Raw genomic sequence first — 17,460 nt, forward strand, 5'->3', positions numbered from 1 at the left:
CAGCAGTCATTAAGAAAGTGGGCCAGTGTTAGAGTGGATAGTGGCGTGCTCCTCTTGCAGGATGTTGGCAAGCAGGGAGATTTCTAGCATCTCTGGTGCCAGCTGCAGCTCCTGACCGATCGTGTTCAGGAATTGGAGCTGGAAAGCGTGCAAAGAGGATGTTGCCAGGTAGTAGGCCTTAGTTATATAGAAAAGTTGGCCAGGATAGGACTTTATTCCTTAGAACGTAGGAGAATGAGGTGCATAAAATCATGAGGACATAGATAGAATGAATGCACATCATCTTTTTCACAGGGATGGGGAATGGAAAACTAAAAGGGCATAGGTTTAAGGTGGGAGGGGATAGATTTAAGAAGGACCTGAGGGGCAACTTCTTCATGCAGACAGTGGTGCATATATGGAATGGACTGCCAGAGAAAGTGGTTGAGACAGGTACAATAGCAACATTTTAAGAACCTTTGGATAGATATGTGGATGGGAAGGGGAAATGCTAGTTATTGAAACAAGCCAAGTGGGCACCATGGTCAGCATGGTCCATTTTGGGCCAAAGGGTCTGTTTCCGTGTTGTATTACTCTGACTCTATGAACACAAGAACAGCCCCTTGAGCCTGTTCCACTACTCAATGAGATCGATTGATTGGTAGTCCAACTCCATATACCTTCCATTAGCCTATATCCCTCAATACTTTTGTTTAATAAAAAGCTCACTTAAAAAACGAACAAGTGATCTAGCACCTACTGTTGATTTGTGAAAGAGGGCTCCAATCCCTACCACCTTCTGGGTGTACAAGTGCTTCCAAACATTTCTCCTGAACAGCCTGGCCCTAACTGGCAGACAATGCCCCTAGTTCTAGAATCTCCAAACAGTGCAAGTTGTTCATCTTTATCTATCCTGTTGTTTCCTGTTAATACTTTGCAGAGTTCAACAGATCACCCCTTAGCCTTCCAAATTCTACAGAAAACAGACCTAATCTGAAAACACCTCCTCAGAACTTAAGCACTGAAGCCTCGGGATCATTCTTGTAAACCTATGTTGTACTACCTACAACACCAATATATTCTCCCTAAGATGTGGTGGCCAGATAGTAAAACAATGGCCTTCCCATAACAGGAACATTGGTTTATATAAGCAACTTCAAAAAAGGACTTCACAGGACTGTCTCAAACCACTGTTAAGTGAAAAGGAACCAATCAATTTCTCCAACCTACGGGTGTTGCCCCTCAAGCTCCATCAAAAACAAACAAGTTGCAGGCATCTCCAGCAAACCTTGAAGTCCCATTATTAATCTTGCTGGGCCACAAAACAATCCAAGGTACACTGAACTTGATTAATGGTACACAATACTTCCCATAAACTGCTTTAACAGAAATCAAAAGATAAAGAAACCTTTAATAATCAAAATTCAAACAAACATACAGAAAACCCACATCTCTCACTAATTCGAAATTTAAGAATTCAAGCTTGCAATAAATGATCTTAAGATAATATAAATCTCAGTTTATATCATGGGTATATTCCTGAAATTGTTGAACTCAATGTCAAAACCACAAAGCTGTAAGGTGCTTAAAATGAAATATAAAAAAAGTGGCATTCCTGAAGTTTATATTGAATCTCACAGGAATGGTGCAGCAGGTCAAGGGCAGAAGTGTCAGCATGACAAGATGGAGAACTGAAGTGACAGGCCACCAGAAGCTCAAGGTCATGCTTACAGACAGAACTAAAGACAAAATGACAACCAGTCTGCACTCTGTCCCCACTTTGTTTTGGGGGTCACATTGTGAACAGTGAATATAATAGGCTAGATTGAAAGAAGCATACCTATGTTAATGCTTCACCTGGAAGGCTAAAACAATTTTCCTTTTACCTACCTTATCAGATTCCTTATAGAACTTTAAAAAACCTTAATGGCAAAGGCAGCACAGGAAAATGGCAGCATTTTACCGAACAGCGCTTACTTTTGTCAGTGTTTCGGGACAGACTTCATCATCTGGTACCCAAAGCTTTGTCGTCTTCTTCACTGGAAACTAATAACAGATTGGTAAGATCAGTCTCTGAACAATAATTAATAACAAATTTTTAATTCAGAAATAGCTACTGACCAATCAGAACATCTGTGATCTGAATTTGAGAGGTATTTAAAGATTTCTACAAACATGAGCTTTCTTCAAACTTTTTTACCTTCCCCGCTAAGTAACAGCTCCAGACCATGTTTAATAGGCTCATGAAAATAGCACATAATAAACACCACCAGAGTGTGCTATACCAGTGTGCTGTGCTGCAAGAGCCTTCCAGAAGCAACTATACTATTAAAAAGGAGGGTTTCCCTTTGGTGTTTTCTTTCAAGATCACAGTTGCTTAACATATGTTGTGAAAGGAAGTACTCCACACTAGCACCCAAAACAGTGTTCAACTGGGCATGTCAGAAATGGTTTAGAACCAACATTATCACAATCACTTTGCTATCAATGCTAGCAATAAACTTGGGTACTACTTGAAGAAAATACAGTAAAGGAATAATCAGACATATCAGGATCATTTAAATGTCTCCTACTCTCAATTTTTGGCAAGATATTAGCAGAAATCTGTGAGGAAGTTTGTAACATCTTTTGGTAGACAGGTAAAGACAACACGAATGGAAAATCCTAATTTATAAGCAAACTGCTATTTCAAATTTTTTCAATATGTACTTACTCGGTCATTCATTAACAAATCTTTCACAACAAAACCAGCCACCAGGGATTTCAGAGGTGCAGAAAATTGTTCCGGGGCCAGCATAGCTATATGTCCAATTGAAATCAAAGGAGTGATGAGTTGCTCTGGGTTGCTGGGATCCAAACTTTTGTGCAAAGGCTGAAAAAGTAAGCAGTCCGATTACAAGTCTTTTGCTGAGAAAGCTGCAGAGGTGATTTGATATTCTGGCATGCTAGTGCATTAGTGTTACTGCCAGGAAGTGCTCCACAGAAAACTGGGCAAAGCCTACAATTTTCATTAAATGGGTGAATAATTACGTTATGTGATTCCCAAGATGCATTTGCTGGAAGCATCACGCGACATAAGCAGGGAAATGAAAACATTATGGTTATTACTATTTTAATTGTACAATTTTTTAAAAACAAATTAATAGCATCATATCGGCATGGTTCTTTCACTGAAATCCTGATTTTTGTTGCTTTTTAAAAATTGTTAAATGTAATGTTTAAAAACAAAGGATTGAAAAATATTCATCCTCAGCAATTTTAGGCCTTCGGTTAGTCACTAAACTAAACTCCAATTAAGACAGCATCTGAAATTAAAACATTCATAAATAAATGATCATCTTCCACGATTTACTAAACTCATCCTCAACAATTTTTTAATTAGTCTGAAGATACTTTAAGTACCATTTCTAAGTCCTTCTGACATTCAGTTCTTATACTTACACAGTCTATGAGACTTGGGCCCAGATTAATTGAATTACAACATCCTTGACCAAATAACTCTTCGCACTGAAGCGACATGAGCCCTCTATGGTTGTCATTTTTTAATTACAGGGCAAACCATCAATCCAAGATGCAAAATCTCTCAACGATAGTAACTGGCCAGAAATCGCAAAATTCAAACTCAGGATACCAAACAATTGGATAGCAGTGGAAGTGCAAATTCATTGGCAATTCCATGATTAAATCACAGTGCCAGTCTCAAACGTGCTGCTTAAACCAGGCAGAACAGCCAGTGTGGGTTATAGAATCAGAAACAAACTAATGGCATGCAGCAAATACAACTGCTTCAGACTTCCCAATGTTTAACTAGAGGAAAGAGGGGATTCATTCAAAATTTGCTTCATTTGGGCTTATGATAAAAGTCTTAAAAAGGAGCTAGAGTATGAAGAGAGAACACATGCACTGAATTTTGCTAACATAGCCATAAGTAAAACCAAGCAAAGGTGGTCCCATTGCAGGACGACAACAACTACTGATATTTATCTTGGCTTTTTGCGCTTTCCTACCAAATTGACAGCGTATAGGCTCACAGTTCTTCTGTCTTGCTTTGCCTTTTGATCCAGACACAAAATGCAGTTTATCACCATTACCATCAGTGATCACTCTTGGGGTAAACATAGTGCTGTGTGACACCATGCTATATCAATGTCACACCTAAAGCATGTGCCAACAACGCATGCGCAAACAATGTATGGGCCTCAATCCGCTCCAAATGGTCTGTCTTAAAGTCTCAGTCAAGAAATCCTCAGTCGTCAAAAGAGACAGTTGTCAATCAGCAGGTTGAGTCAGTCAAGGGCAAGGCTGAATCTCTGTTCAGGGGCTTGGACACAGTGGGCCAGCCACTTAGGATGGTCAGGGCTCCGTATCACAGCAGTCAATGAGTCAGTCCTGCAGAACCAATACAGTCCAGGGATTAACAGCAAGTTAGGCATGAGTTGCACAGAGATCAGTGAGAGGCCCAGTCACTAGTCGGTGGATAGTGCCCTGCCAAGTTATTTTGGGGGTGGGCTTATTTGGTATACCCTCTGTGATAAAGAAGCTGTGGAAATCAATCTCGCAATTGGAGGGAGCATATAGGGAGGTAGCAGCGATAATAATTCTGAAGAAGGGCAACTCAATTTAAAAAAGGAAGGGTGGGAGACGACAGTGCATTAGAGGAACTCCGATGGGGGTTAGTGCGACATGATGATTAGCACAGTTAAATTGTAGGGCTGGGGCTCAGGGGTTAACTTTGGAGAAGAAGATGCAAATTTAAAAAGGTTGAGTTGTAACATGGAAATTCAGAACTCTTGACAAATTGACTAAGTGTCAGAAAGAAAGAATGAACATCTTTATTTATTGGTGGCAGGGGGACATGTGTTATGGAGACCTCTATTATCAAACTCACTGTAAAAAGTGCAACTTGCACCGCTGCTTTCCATCCTCACTTGGGTCAAAAATGCACAAAGGAAATGGAAAATGGCTGCAACCACACCCAACGTTGGTGGAATAAGTGTTTTTGTCTGTTAGAACAAATGGACGCTACTAGTGACCAATATGCTGCCCTTCAGGGGAAACTGCATTAATCAGGCATTTAAACAGTATTGTTACACCCTACACAAGATGTGTGCAGTGCCTAATTACGTGGGATAAAAATTTTGGCCACAAGCAATCCTGGTCAGGTCACTGGTCATGGCTGATTGCTTTTACTTCAGAGATGACTGTGATTAATCACAGGCAGACAATCTTAAAGTATCACCTGCAGGCTACAATTCACAAAAACAATCCAATGTCTCAGGCTGAATTCTGCTATCTGCTGAACAGGAAGGCCATCCTATTCTAGTGGCAGTTAAGGTGACATCTCAGCTAAATTTGTTGTGGCTTCTAATAACTCAATGTGGCTCACCTACAGACTTTAAAAGAATCCTCTAAGTAATGTACTTTTTTTGTTTATACACTAGAGTCACTGACGTAGACAACTGATATTCAAGTCACCATTAAGAGTTTGCAGTTCTGCCTCAATCTTAAAAGCAATATCATCCAGTACAGAACAATTTTCCTTTCATGCCACTGCTCCTGGTTGATCCACACCTGACCTTTGTCTGACTACATGATGAATTTGAGCAAGTCTGATCTGACACCGAGCATTCTAGCAGATTGTACTGGCTTACTGTTTAGATCGATTAAAAAAAACAAATTTAATGACCATCAAATGTCAAAAACTAGGCTTTGATGAATAGAAAAATCACTTAAAATTAAAGAATGGCCTGACAGTATCCCCAAGCACAAATTGTCCAAAACTGTTTTTTTAAAAATTGGCCAAATGTGTGCTGCCTAGATATGGCTGGTCTTGACAGTATGAAACATTAAATATACATTCCTTACTCTTTCCATATATAAACAACCATTTAACAAAAATAAAAAAAAAATTTTTAAATCCTGCTTTGGCTCAGAGATTACATTTCAGATTAAGTCTTTGTGTTTACTGAACTGCCAGGAGAATGAATCCCAAGGAAAACGATGCACAAATCTTCATATCAGCAACTGAGGGATAAAGAACTGTCAACTTGTGTTCAGGATACAGGTGAAGCATCTAACAAAGACAGAGTCCAGCAAAGTGAAAAATTGGTTACCTACTCTAATATGAAATCTACATTCAACTCCAACACAACTACAACACAAATGGTCTGTTTGCCTTCACAGCGAGAGGTTTAGAGCAGGGATGTCTTACTGAAATTATACAGGCCCTTGGTGAGACCACACCTGGAATACTGAGAAGTTTTGGTCTCCTTATTCGGGAAGCATGTTCCCCAGTGCAGGGGGAGTGATGCGAAGGTTTACCAGACTGATTCCTGGGATGGTGGGGCTGAAGTTGCTGAATCAGTCAGGATTATATTCACAGAAGTTTAGAAGAATGAGGAGAACCTCAAATCTAAAATTCTAACAAAAGTAGACAGGATAGATGCAAACAGGATGTTCCTGATGAATGGGGAGTCCAGAAACAGGGAGTCAGTCTAAGGGTATGGGGTAAACCATTCAGAACTAAGATAAGAAGCAAATTTTTCACCCAGTGGTGAGCTTGTGGAATTCATTACCACAGAAAGCATTCAAGTCCAAAACACTCATTTCAAGGAGGAGTTGGAATTAGTGCTTCAGGCTAAAGGGATCAAAAGATAATTGGCGGGGAAGGAAAAACAAGCGATTGGGCTGCCTTGATCACAACAAATGATGAAACAGGCCAGAAGGAAAGAACAGCATCCGCCTGCCTTCATTTTCTCAATTTCTATGACCACCAACTGCTGTGAACGCAAAGAGAACTTCAAGATTCAGGAACAGAATTTCAAAAATGTACTTGCTTTCTCAGTGTTTGATAAGATATCATTCTAGAGACTTGCAATGGAAATTAAATGTCTATGTGGAAAGGGAAATATGCACTTTTTGAGACAAAGAAATTCAAATGAATAATTGTGAAATTGTAATATAATCTCAACGCCACATGAAAATATTCTACTTGTGTCAAATTATTCACTCTGATCTCATTACATTTACAATCGTAGGAAAAGCAAACTGTTTTTTTGTTTTTGCACGGGATGGGGTGGGGAGGGGAGAAAAAAAAAAGTAGTAAGTGTCATCCATGATCTTGTTCCAATCGTGAGAATATGCTCAGATGACCACATTAGGGTTCAAATGAAATTTAGCCCCAGGCATACGTAAAGACAATGGTTGCCACCTGGCCAATAAAAGGTGGCATGAGGAAGCCAGCATACATGAAAGGTATGTTCCACTTTTTTTTTTAAAAAAAATTATAGGTCTCCTCACACGGTCACAAGGAACAGGAGTTCGATCACTCTTGCCTAAAGTAGAAGGAAGGGAAAGATGTGAGGAAAGAATCTTGGGCAAGTGCCAGGGACTTTTTCTTTTGATCAATGGCATTCACGTCCTGTTTCTAAAATCTAATTTCCATAAAGCAGGCAGCTCGTGTTCCTTACAGGGTTCAGCACGTGACTTTATACATAACAGGCCTAGTAGGATTTACCATTTACACTGTGGTAGAACCAGAGTCCCAGAGCTGTATAGCATGGAAATAGACCCTTTGGTCCAACTTATCCATACCAATTAGATATCCGAAATAAATCTAGTCCCATTTGCCAGCATTTGGCTCATATCCCGCTAAATCTTTCCTATTCACATATCCATCCAAAATGACTTTTAAAGGTTGTAATTGTACCAGCCTCCACTACTTCCTCTGGCAGCTCATTCCATACACGCACCACCCTTTGCGTATTTAAAAGCTTCCTTTTAAATCTTTCCCCTCTCACCTTAAACCTATGCCCTCTAGTTTTGGACTCCCCCACCCCAGGGAGAAGGCCTTGCATTTTTTACCCTATCCACGCCCATGATATTATAAACCTCTATATAAAGGTCACCTCTGATACTCCAGGGAAAATTGCCTCTCCCTATAGCTCAAACCATCCAAATCCTGGCAACATCCTCACAAATCTTTTCCGAACCCTTTCAAGTTTCACAACATCGTTTCTATAGCAGGGAGGCCAGAATTGCACACAGTATTCCAGAAATGGCCTAACCAATATGTCTTGTACAGGCTGCACAACTCCTTCCAGGTAATTAAAATTGGGGCTTATGTATCACAATACAAACACAGTAATGAATTACAGTGTGTTTACAAAAAAAAAAAATTTCTGATAAAAAGTGTTAGCCTGGCTTGACTGTGTGGAATTTTGCTTATCATATTTCAAGAAACTGTGTAAATTTAGCACACAGTCATCTGAAAGTACAAGTACTCACATTAGAAACAAAAACCTGTCCATTTATTCTCAACTAAATGCAAGTTGCAACTTTGAGCATGAAAGTGCATTTTTTAAATGTATGAACAGATTGGTAAGATTTTATCTTGATTAAGAAAACATGAAACATTATCAACTAAATAAGAAAATACGATTCTTGCCCAAGTATGTAACAAATGATATCAAAATAGTGCACATCTTACCTCAAATATCTGTGCAAACTGTGTCTCTTTGCTGGAGAATATTGCATGAATGCAGTGAATTGCATGCTTGGCTTGTCGAGCAGTGCCTTTCTTGGCCTTGTGTTGCAATACTGGCAGCAAAGCACTAGGCAGGAGAAAAATAACATTAATTAAGATTTATTTTTCATGAAAACAGGGTAGAAGAAATTGATTTTGCACAGAAAATTGTTAATGTCAATGCCAAAACTCTTTGGTACTGACTTAAGATTGTTGATCGAGCCCCCACATGGAATAGCACCCTCTGCTGTCAAGAGATTATTTCTTACAATTTCACTGGCACACAAGACAATAGATACATGCTAATTCAAGTTACAGGAAAAAGTCATTGATTGTTCTGACACCACACAAGGAGCACTCAGTGAACCCGTGACAGAACCTGTTGACCTTGCAACTTATTTTCTTGAATCTAAAGCATTAGATTTTTGACGCTTGCTGGCAATATTTTTGCATCACGTCAGTGCATTGGTGCAGCACAGACAGTACGATAGAAATGAAAAACAGAATATTCCTAACAGTAGATTCTAAATTATATAAAACATGCATAATACTTCTCCCCCCCCCGCCAAGCAATAGATTAACTGCTAAACAACAATATTTGCAATGTTTTTGAAGATTCAAATACAAGAAATATGCCAAATTTGACATTCCTGAAGCATAGTCCTGTAGCAGGTTTCAGAGTGAGTGGGCTAGGAGCCTAGGTGCCTTTTCATTTGACAAGCAGCTTTTAATATAGATTACTTCCAACACTTTGTCATATCTATTTGCCTTCATAGTCAGTGTCTTCACGCATAAAAAATTAACCCACACATAGCATGCTACAACTTGAAAAGAAGGTTAAACTGCAATTCAAGAAAACTGGCATTTAAATTTTTTGAAATGTAATCTAAAGGAAATGGCCATGAACAATAAATATTTTGTAAATACACATAAGAAAAAAATTGACGCTCTATAACACAGAACTCCTTTATCATGCCTTTTCTAAAGGATTTTATTATATTTATATTTTATTTTGTGATTCAACATGTAATGACAGTAATGAAACATACGATCTGATGTGAGGAAAGTCCTCTTCAATTTTCTGTCCAGTATTTCGGAAGATCTGTAAAGCAGCTTCTGCCACCTTTTCATCTTCCATTTTCAAGCATTGGAGGAGGGATTCAAATGTTTCCGCAGAGTGAAAAGAGATTGAATGTGTAAAAGATAATACCTAGAACGAGAACAAAAAGTTTCAAAGTATAGGAGAAGCCCTAAAAGGGATTTTAGAACTGTTTCTATTAAAAATTTAGATTTCTTTCCCTCTCATGAGGGAAATCTACACAGCTAGCAAGACATTTGTACATCTGTAGTTCATCTGTTATGGCAACCTCTTAGTTGTCCTTCACTAAAAAAATGCAACCTTCATTTATTAATTTTCCAGTCGTACAGAAGCATTTAATCTGCTTTTACGTAGCAGAACTTGCACTATTAGCACTGCTGCTAGATAACACTTCTCACTTAAGTTGTAACGAACAAAATGACTACACGGAATGATAAAAATTAGCTAATTTCCAATTTGTTGTCCAGGTTTTGAAACTATTGCTGCTGCTCAGAAAGCCACATTCGGTGTTAAATTTTACAAAACAAAAAAGCAAAATAAAGTGTACAAAAGCATCGAAGAAATCGAAGTACTTTTAACACTTTAAAAATTGCACCAAGTGAACAAAGGAGTTCCTTGCAACCAGACAGGAAACGGACTTCAACAGTGTTCTTCAATGGACCTCAACTCTTACGAAAACAGTTCTAGTCACTGAATATTGACATTTTCGGAAGATATTAACACTAATTCAAAACAAATTCTAACACCTTTACTCTGCCACATCAACAGCAGTATTGCGAAATGTTTGTACTTGTTATAGGAGGACTTTAAATTATTGTCAATATTCAGTTAAGTGCAATGTTGGACTACATCACAAATTGTGATGTTCGGTTTACTTCTACGCCCTTTAAGTGCCAATGTTCTTACCTCTGACGAGTATTTCTATTGTGTTCCTTAAACACATGAAACCTTCATTTAGGCCTTTGGTTTTTCAATTCTCGAAGCAAAATGACCTTTTCCTCTGGCTAAAGTACTCAAGTTTCCTTTTACCTTAGATTTCCCAAGTCAAGAGTTACATAAAGCACACAAAGCATGTGTCTGTTTTTCACCACTTATTTCACCTGGAACAAGGAGCAGCAAGCCTGAAACCAAAAACTAAAATCGCTTCAGGGACACTACTACACACCTGGTAGAGCTAACAAGGAGTCTCTCCTGCATTTACCAACTGTCAAAGGCATCTTGGAAGAATTTGCAAGTTGAAAGTCAACCTGCACGACCGCACGATAGACAAACAAACAACACTAACACGATATGGCTATAACTGAAATCCTCTAATAAGACCAGAAACACTGAATCAAAGAAAAGTTTGGCTCAGCAACCTGGCTCCACCATTCAAAATTAAATGAGAATTATTACAAGAAACCAAATTATGCTGAAATGTCAGAAGCAATACAGAAAGCAATTTTAAAAGGTCAAATTAAGTTCTAAACATTCAGTTCCAGCAGTTCAAACATTTACCTTAAGCAATTCAAGGCCTGCTCGGATCGCTTCATCAGTTGGCACACCCTCCTCTTCATCATCAGCTGTACCATCAATGGATTTATTAATCTGCTTAATTAATGCACTATCAAAAACACATGTGATGAATAAGTTTGAATTTACCTTTTTAAAAATAATTTACAAGTCTTTTAGCAACAATAACTCCAAGTTGAACCACAGAAAATCTGAACAGCAAACACGACAGAATACTGCTTTTTAAAAAAGGGCTCATTTGCATGCAGTAGGTATCTAAACCATTCCTTGCACTCATGGAAAGGACTTGCAATTTTACACATGGCTATGATCAATGTGATCAAAAACCAAAAATTTAACTTCTGAGCTAATGCGTATGTAGATGGCCCCAATTTTTTAATGTCAATAATATTTACAGACCAAATCAGCTTTAGAAACTGGCATTACAGTCCACACACTTAGCTCACAAAATGCTTGAAAGTCTGCTGTCTCAAGTGAAACTGGCAGCATTTCTGGGTGTTTCAGTCAGTACTGGTTGTAACTAGCTGCATAACGCGAGTTAAAGTAATACTTAAGATGGCAGCAGAGTTGCAGCGTTCAAGCTCGGTTCCCAAGACCAGGGCTCGTCTGCTTCCTTTGCCTTCCTTTTTACCACTTTTTCAGTGGCATCAGTCTCCTTCTTGGAGTGTCAGCAGTGGCAGGAGCAGTTCCTTTTTGGGGGGGTGGGGGTTGCGCGGGGTGTCTCGGCCACACAGTAGATTCTTTTGCTGAAACGGCAGTCCCAATGAGTAGCAGCAACATAAGCCAGAACAAGGCACTGGCTGCTTCAGTGCAGTGAGCCCAGCATCAAGTTTGAGCACAGTTCGGGCCCTGGCAGCTTCAGTGATAGTCACATTGCCAAGATCGGCCCAGTGCAGACTCATAGCTGCAACGGTTGTTGGAGGCAAGACGGCACCTAAGAAAGGCAACAGTTGCAGCAGCGATGGTGTGGCTCCAGGACAAGGTTCAGTCAGGGTACCAGACAGCAGAGGCTTCCACACATGCTGCGGCAGCCAGAATTCGAGGCAACTGTGTTCACAGACTGAGGGATAGACTTTATGGCTTTGTTTTTCTGACAACGAGGACTCACTGCAGAGCTGGGGGAATGATCTGGATGTTTCCTTTTCTTTTGGCTGGTTCTATTATTTCTGCTTCTGTTTTTAATCCTGTCTTCTGTATACTAAGATGGTGCCAGTGAATGGCAGTTTTGCGCACTACTCCTGTACACGAGTACACATAACAATAAAAGTCTAAACATAAATGGGTGCAGAGAATGGGACACAGTAAGCCTGCATGACAGGGCATTGTTGCAAATTTATTTCTTGTTGCCCAGACTATGCCAAACAATTATTTAAATCTTCATGATTTTATGCACAATACTTCTCTTTCACAGGATGCTGGTATCACTACCTGGACCAGTCTTTGCTCAATGAGTATTAGCTGATCAAATAAAATCTAAATACTACAATTTTAACAGCACACAGAAACACCATGCACACAAAATTCTGAAGATGGAAGATAACAGTATTAGATAATATGGGATCAGTATTATTAATAGAGATATAGAATACAAAAGCAAGAAGCACACGTTAAGCTGTTATCACAGAATGATCAGGTGTCTGCTGACAGAGTATTCAAGGTTCGGCGCTGCATGACATGGACTTCAAGCTGGCAAAGGCTCAAAGGGCGAATTAACCTCTTTCATAGAATGATGTAACATTCTATGAAGTAAGGAATTTAGTTTTTGAAGGAATTATATGAAATTATGCTTGAAAAACCAACACATTCAAGGCATTTGAATAAGTTGAAGGGTTTCACAAAAAACAAACAAAACAGATACATGACCTTATTGAAACATACAGGATTCTTAGCGGATGTGATCGGATAGACATCAAAAGGTTATATGACAGAGGGGGAAGCACGGGGCCAGAGGGCACCATTTCAGAATAGGAGTCACATTTGAGGCAGAGATAAAGAGGAATTTCTTCCGAGATTCTGATTCTTTGCAATTCTTCACCACAAAAGGATCTTGAAGTTGTTTCTTTCAACAAATATCAAGAGTGAGGCAGAAAGATTTTTAAATCAGTCAGGGAATCAAAGGATCATGGGGAAAAAGCAGGACCATCGGATCAGTTAGGATCTCATTGAATGGTGGAGTAGACTCAATGAGCTGAATGGCCTACTTCTACTCTTCTGTCTTATGGTCTAAAAAAAAGTGGGCAGGTTATTGGAGGGAATCTTCAGGGACAGAATTCACATGCACTTCAAAAGGCAAGGACTGATTAGGGACAAGCAACATGGATTTGTATGTGGGAAATTGTGTCACACTTATTTGGTTGAGTTTTTGAAGAAGTAACGAAGAGGATTGATGAGGGGAGAGCAGTATCAATGTGTTATCAATATGCTAAGATGTTCAACAAGGTTCCTCATCGTAGGCTGGTTAGCAAGGTTTGATCACAGAATACAGGAGAACTAGACATTTCAATACAGAACTGGCTCAAAAGGTAGAAGACAGAGGGCGGTGGTGGAGAATTGCTTTTCAGACTGGAGGCCTGTGACCAGCGGTATGCCACAAGGATCGGTGTTGGGTCCACTGCTTTTTGTCACTTATGTAAATGATTCAGATGTGAACGTAGGGGGTATGGTTAGTAAGTTTGCAAATGACACCAAAATTGGAGTTGTAATGGACAGCAAAGAAGGGTCTCAGATTACAATGGAACCTTGATCAGATGGGCCAATGGTCCATGGAATGGCAGATGGAGTTTAATTTAGGTAAATGTGACACGTTGCATTTTTAGAAACACAAATCAGGGCAGGACTTATACACTTAACGGTAAGTTCCTGGGGAGTGATGCTGAACAAAGAGACCTTAGAGTACAGGTTCATTGTTCCTTGAAAATTGAGTCCCAGACAGACAGGATAGTGAAGGTAGCGTTTGGTATGCTCGTCTTAATTGTCAGTGCATTGAGTATAGAAGTTGGGCAGTTATGTTGTGGCTAAACGGGACATTGGTGGGCTGCTATTGGAATACAGCATGCAATTCCTATCTCCCTGCTATTAGAATGTTGTTGTGAAACTTGAATGGGTTCAAAAAAAGATTTACAAGGATGTTGTCAGGGTTGGAGGGTTTGAGCTATACGGAAAGGCCAGATAGGCTGGGGCTATTTTCTCTGGAGTGTTGGAGGCTGAAGGGTGACCTTGTAGAGGTTTAAAATCATGAAGGACGTGGATAGAGTGAATATGCAAGATCTTTTCCCCGGGGTGGGAGATTCCAAAACTGGAGGACATAGCTTTAAGATGACAGGGGAAAGGTTTAAAAGGAACCTAAAGGGCAATATTTTCACACAGAGGGTAGCGAGTGTATGGAATGAGCTACCAGAGAAAGTAGTGGAGGCTGGTACAATTACAACATGTATAAGGCATCTGGATAGGTATATGAATAGGAAGGGTTGGAGGGATAAAGGCTAAAAGGTGGCAAATGGAAATAAATTAATTTAGGATGTCTGGGTGGCATGGACAAGTTGGACTGAAGGGTCTGCTGCCATGCTAGCTCTATGACTCTAAGCAGTCCTACTCAGGCAGCCAAATTCAAAATGGACCAAAACAGAAACAGGAAAGACCAGCAAACGGTTTGCCAACATTTTGGCTAAAGAGAAGGCTGCTGCCTTCAGAACTTGAATCAAAATCGATATACTCCACGCCAACTGCCTGTTTGTCCTTTAGTACCTCTAAAACATCTTCAACTGTAATCAACTATCTGCAAATACCTATCAAATGGTCGACTTAATATATTAAATTAACTGTGGTCTTGATTCTCCCAAACTCAAAGCAATGCACAGCTGAATATTTCGGTAATTCCTTCTTCAAATTATACTGTATTAAAATTGATGTAAAAAAGTACCCAGTTTTCAGAGAAGGTCCATTTTTGGACAGATAGTTTGGAGACATAATATCCATATTAAACTAGCAACAATACTCAGATCATAATGTGGGGAAGTAGAAACACTATTCCAGTACACATGTTACAGTGAGTGTTTAAGTCTCATTAGGAATGTTGAACATGAAACTACTCCTTCCATGAAATTCATCTCCCCACTGCCAATTAGTGAACATAAAAAAAACTCAGTTGAAGTATTATGCTGTGCTGCCAACTTGAATTTGAATGCGATCCACGACTAAAGGTTTAAAAAGACGCAAAGACATTCTATTGAATTAAACTAAATTGCAATCTGTACATCAACTCCATTACATGTTCTGTTTACTATTTTGCTTGTGGAAAGCAGTGAGAGGCAGACTCTTCTTTCGGGTTGATGACACACTAAAGAACTAAGTTGAAACATTAGGAAGAATTTTCCCAGGGTCTGTGGACAATGGTGAAACACTAGAGGGGAAAAAAAAAAAAGCAAGACTAAAAATGAGGTACTTGACGTCAAGGAAGAAAGTCAAATTTTCCACGCAAGATTTCAAAAGCATAATTCTAATCTTGCCACCGAGTGGCAAGGGGACGAGTTTCATGTATTAACATCTCTATTAACTTACTGCGTCACATTTATATGCAATTTGCTATATTCCCAGGCAGCAGGGAGAAACTAAATGGTGCCAATTCTCACCATGAAAGTCAGAGCAATTACCAAACAGCTATAGCTCACTGGTGTCATTTCTGGACGCCTACATTGGCCAGCATTGCCCAATATCTCAGGGTGCATGCCACAGTAGTGGCCATCTGTTCCCTCCATCAAGAGGCTGGCATTGGCAATGCACCAGCCTCATCACATCATGGACAACCCCAACTTACAATACAGTTCACCACTTCAATGTTTTGCTGCAGAACTCACCAAAACCTTACATTGTAATGCTGCTGTCAGGCCACTGCTCTCACAGAATCAGGTATTGATCTTGTGCATTGGAATAGGGTGCAACTCCGGGCTCTTGGCTTGTTTTTCAGTACATACACACTTTGCCCCTTATTGGAAGCTCGCAGCTTGCCTTTTCGCACATTCAGAAGTTAAAAGGCTTACGGTACTTTTTGCCTTGCCTTGCGTTTTAGTGCTGACATAGAACTAGGAAGCTTGTTTGGAGTCAATATCATACCTACAGCAATGTCCCAACAGTTGACACAGCAAACCTACAAAATACTTTGAAGAAACAGCTATATCTCAAAGTGTAAGGGGAGCAGTCCTCAATCAAGGGCAACTAGCACAGGAAATCAAAGACATCATTCAATGTGCGTTCAGCTTGGATAGCCAGCCAGCCACTGGGAGAGTTGTGGTCACAAGCTGATTAATACTACAATCTAGAAAGTTGGCCAAAATCAGTCTTGCAGGTCAAGGACAGACAGACAGGCAGACAGACAGATTTTGTTTTTTATTCATTAATGGGATGAGTGGGCGTCGCTGGCTAGACAGCATTTATTGCCCATTGGGCAGTTAAGAGTCAAACAAATTGCTGTGGGTCTGGAGTCAAATGTAGGCCAGACCAGGTAAGGAAGGCAGTTTCCTTCCCTAAAAGTACATTAGTGAACCAGATGGGTTTTTCTGACAATCAATAAAAGTAATCTAATGATGACCATGAATCCAAATTCCAGATATTTTTCTTAAATTCAATTTCCAATTCCATCATCTGCTGTGGTAGGATTTGAACTCCGGTCCCCAGATGTTATGTGGGTCTCTCGACTAACACCAGCGATAATACATAATAAAAACCATAAGAACTGCGGTGCTGTAAATCAGGAACAAAAACAATCCACTCCTGCCCCACAGAACTCATCTCTTCCTACCTTGAATCAGTCTTCTCCCCCCGCCCGGTCCAATCCCTACCCACATACATCCATGATTCATCTGATGCCTTACGCCAGTTTCAAAGCTTCCAGTTTACCGGCTCCAGCTACCTCCTCTTTACCATGGATACGCAATCCCTTTACACATCCATTCCCCACCAGGAGAGTCTTAGGGCTCTCCGCTTCTTCCTGGAGCAAAGACCTGAACCATCCCCACCTAATACCACCCTCCTCCGCTTGGCTGAGCTTGTCCTCACCCTCAACAACTTCTCTTTCAACACCTCTCATTTTCTTCAGGTAAGAGGGGTTGCCATGGGTACCCACATGGGCCCTAGTTATGCCTGTCTCTTCGTGGGGTACGTGGAACATTCCTTGTTCCAGTCCTATTCTGGCCCCCACCCACAACTCCTTCTCCGATACATCGATGATATCATCGGTGCTGCTTCCCTCTCTCGTCGAGAATTGGAAAACTTCAATTTCGCCTCCACTTTCCACCCTGCCCTCACTTTCACCTGGTCTATCTCGGACTCCTCCCTTCCTCGACATTTCTGT

General features: G+C 40.1%; 1 protein-coding gene across 2 annotated transcripts in view; it reads right to left on the bottom strand.

Annotated features, from left to right (window-relative positions):
* The window catches only part of pds5b (PDS5 cohesin associated factor B), a 229,822-nt gene that overhangs the window by 83,848 nt on the left and 128,514 nt on the right, over positions 1-17,460 (bottom strand). For both annotated transcript variants that reach the window (XM_048598139.1, XM_048598140.1), the window contains 5 exons: positions 11,100-11,205; positions 9,553-9,713; positions 8,468-8,591; positions 2,693-2,851; positions 1,957-2,025 (listed from right to left, as the gene is read on the bottom strand). In XM_048598139.1, coding sequence (XP_048454096.1) covers positions 1,957-2,025; positions 2,693-2,851; positions 8,468-8,591; positions 9,553-9,713; positions 11,100-11,205 — 619 coding nt within the window. The remainder of the gene's footprint in view (positions 1-1,956; positions 2,026-2,692; positions 2,852-8,467; positions 8,592-9,552; positions 9,714-11,099; positions 11,206-17,460) is intronic.

This window comes from Rhincodon typus, chromosome 6 (assembly GCF_021869965.1).
Source record: "Rhincodon typus isolate 14 chromosome 6, sRhiTyp1.1, whole genome shotgun sequence".
In the NCBI taxonomy this organism is placed as follows: domain Eukaryota; kingdom Metazoa; phylum Chordata; class Chondrichthyes; order Orectolobiformes; family Rhincodontidae; genus Rhincodon; species Rhincodon typus.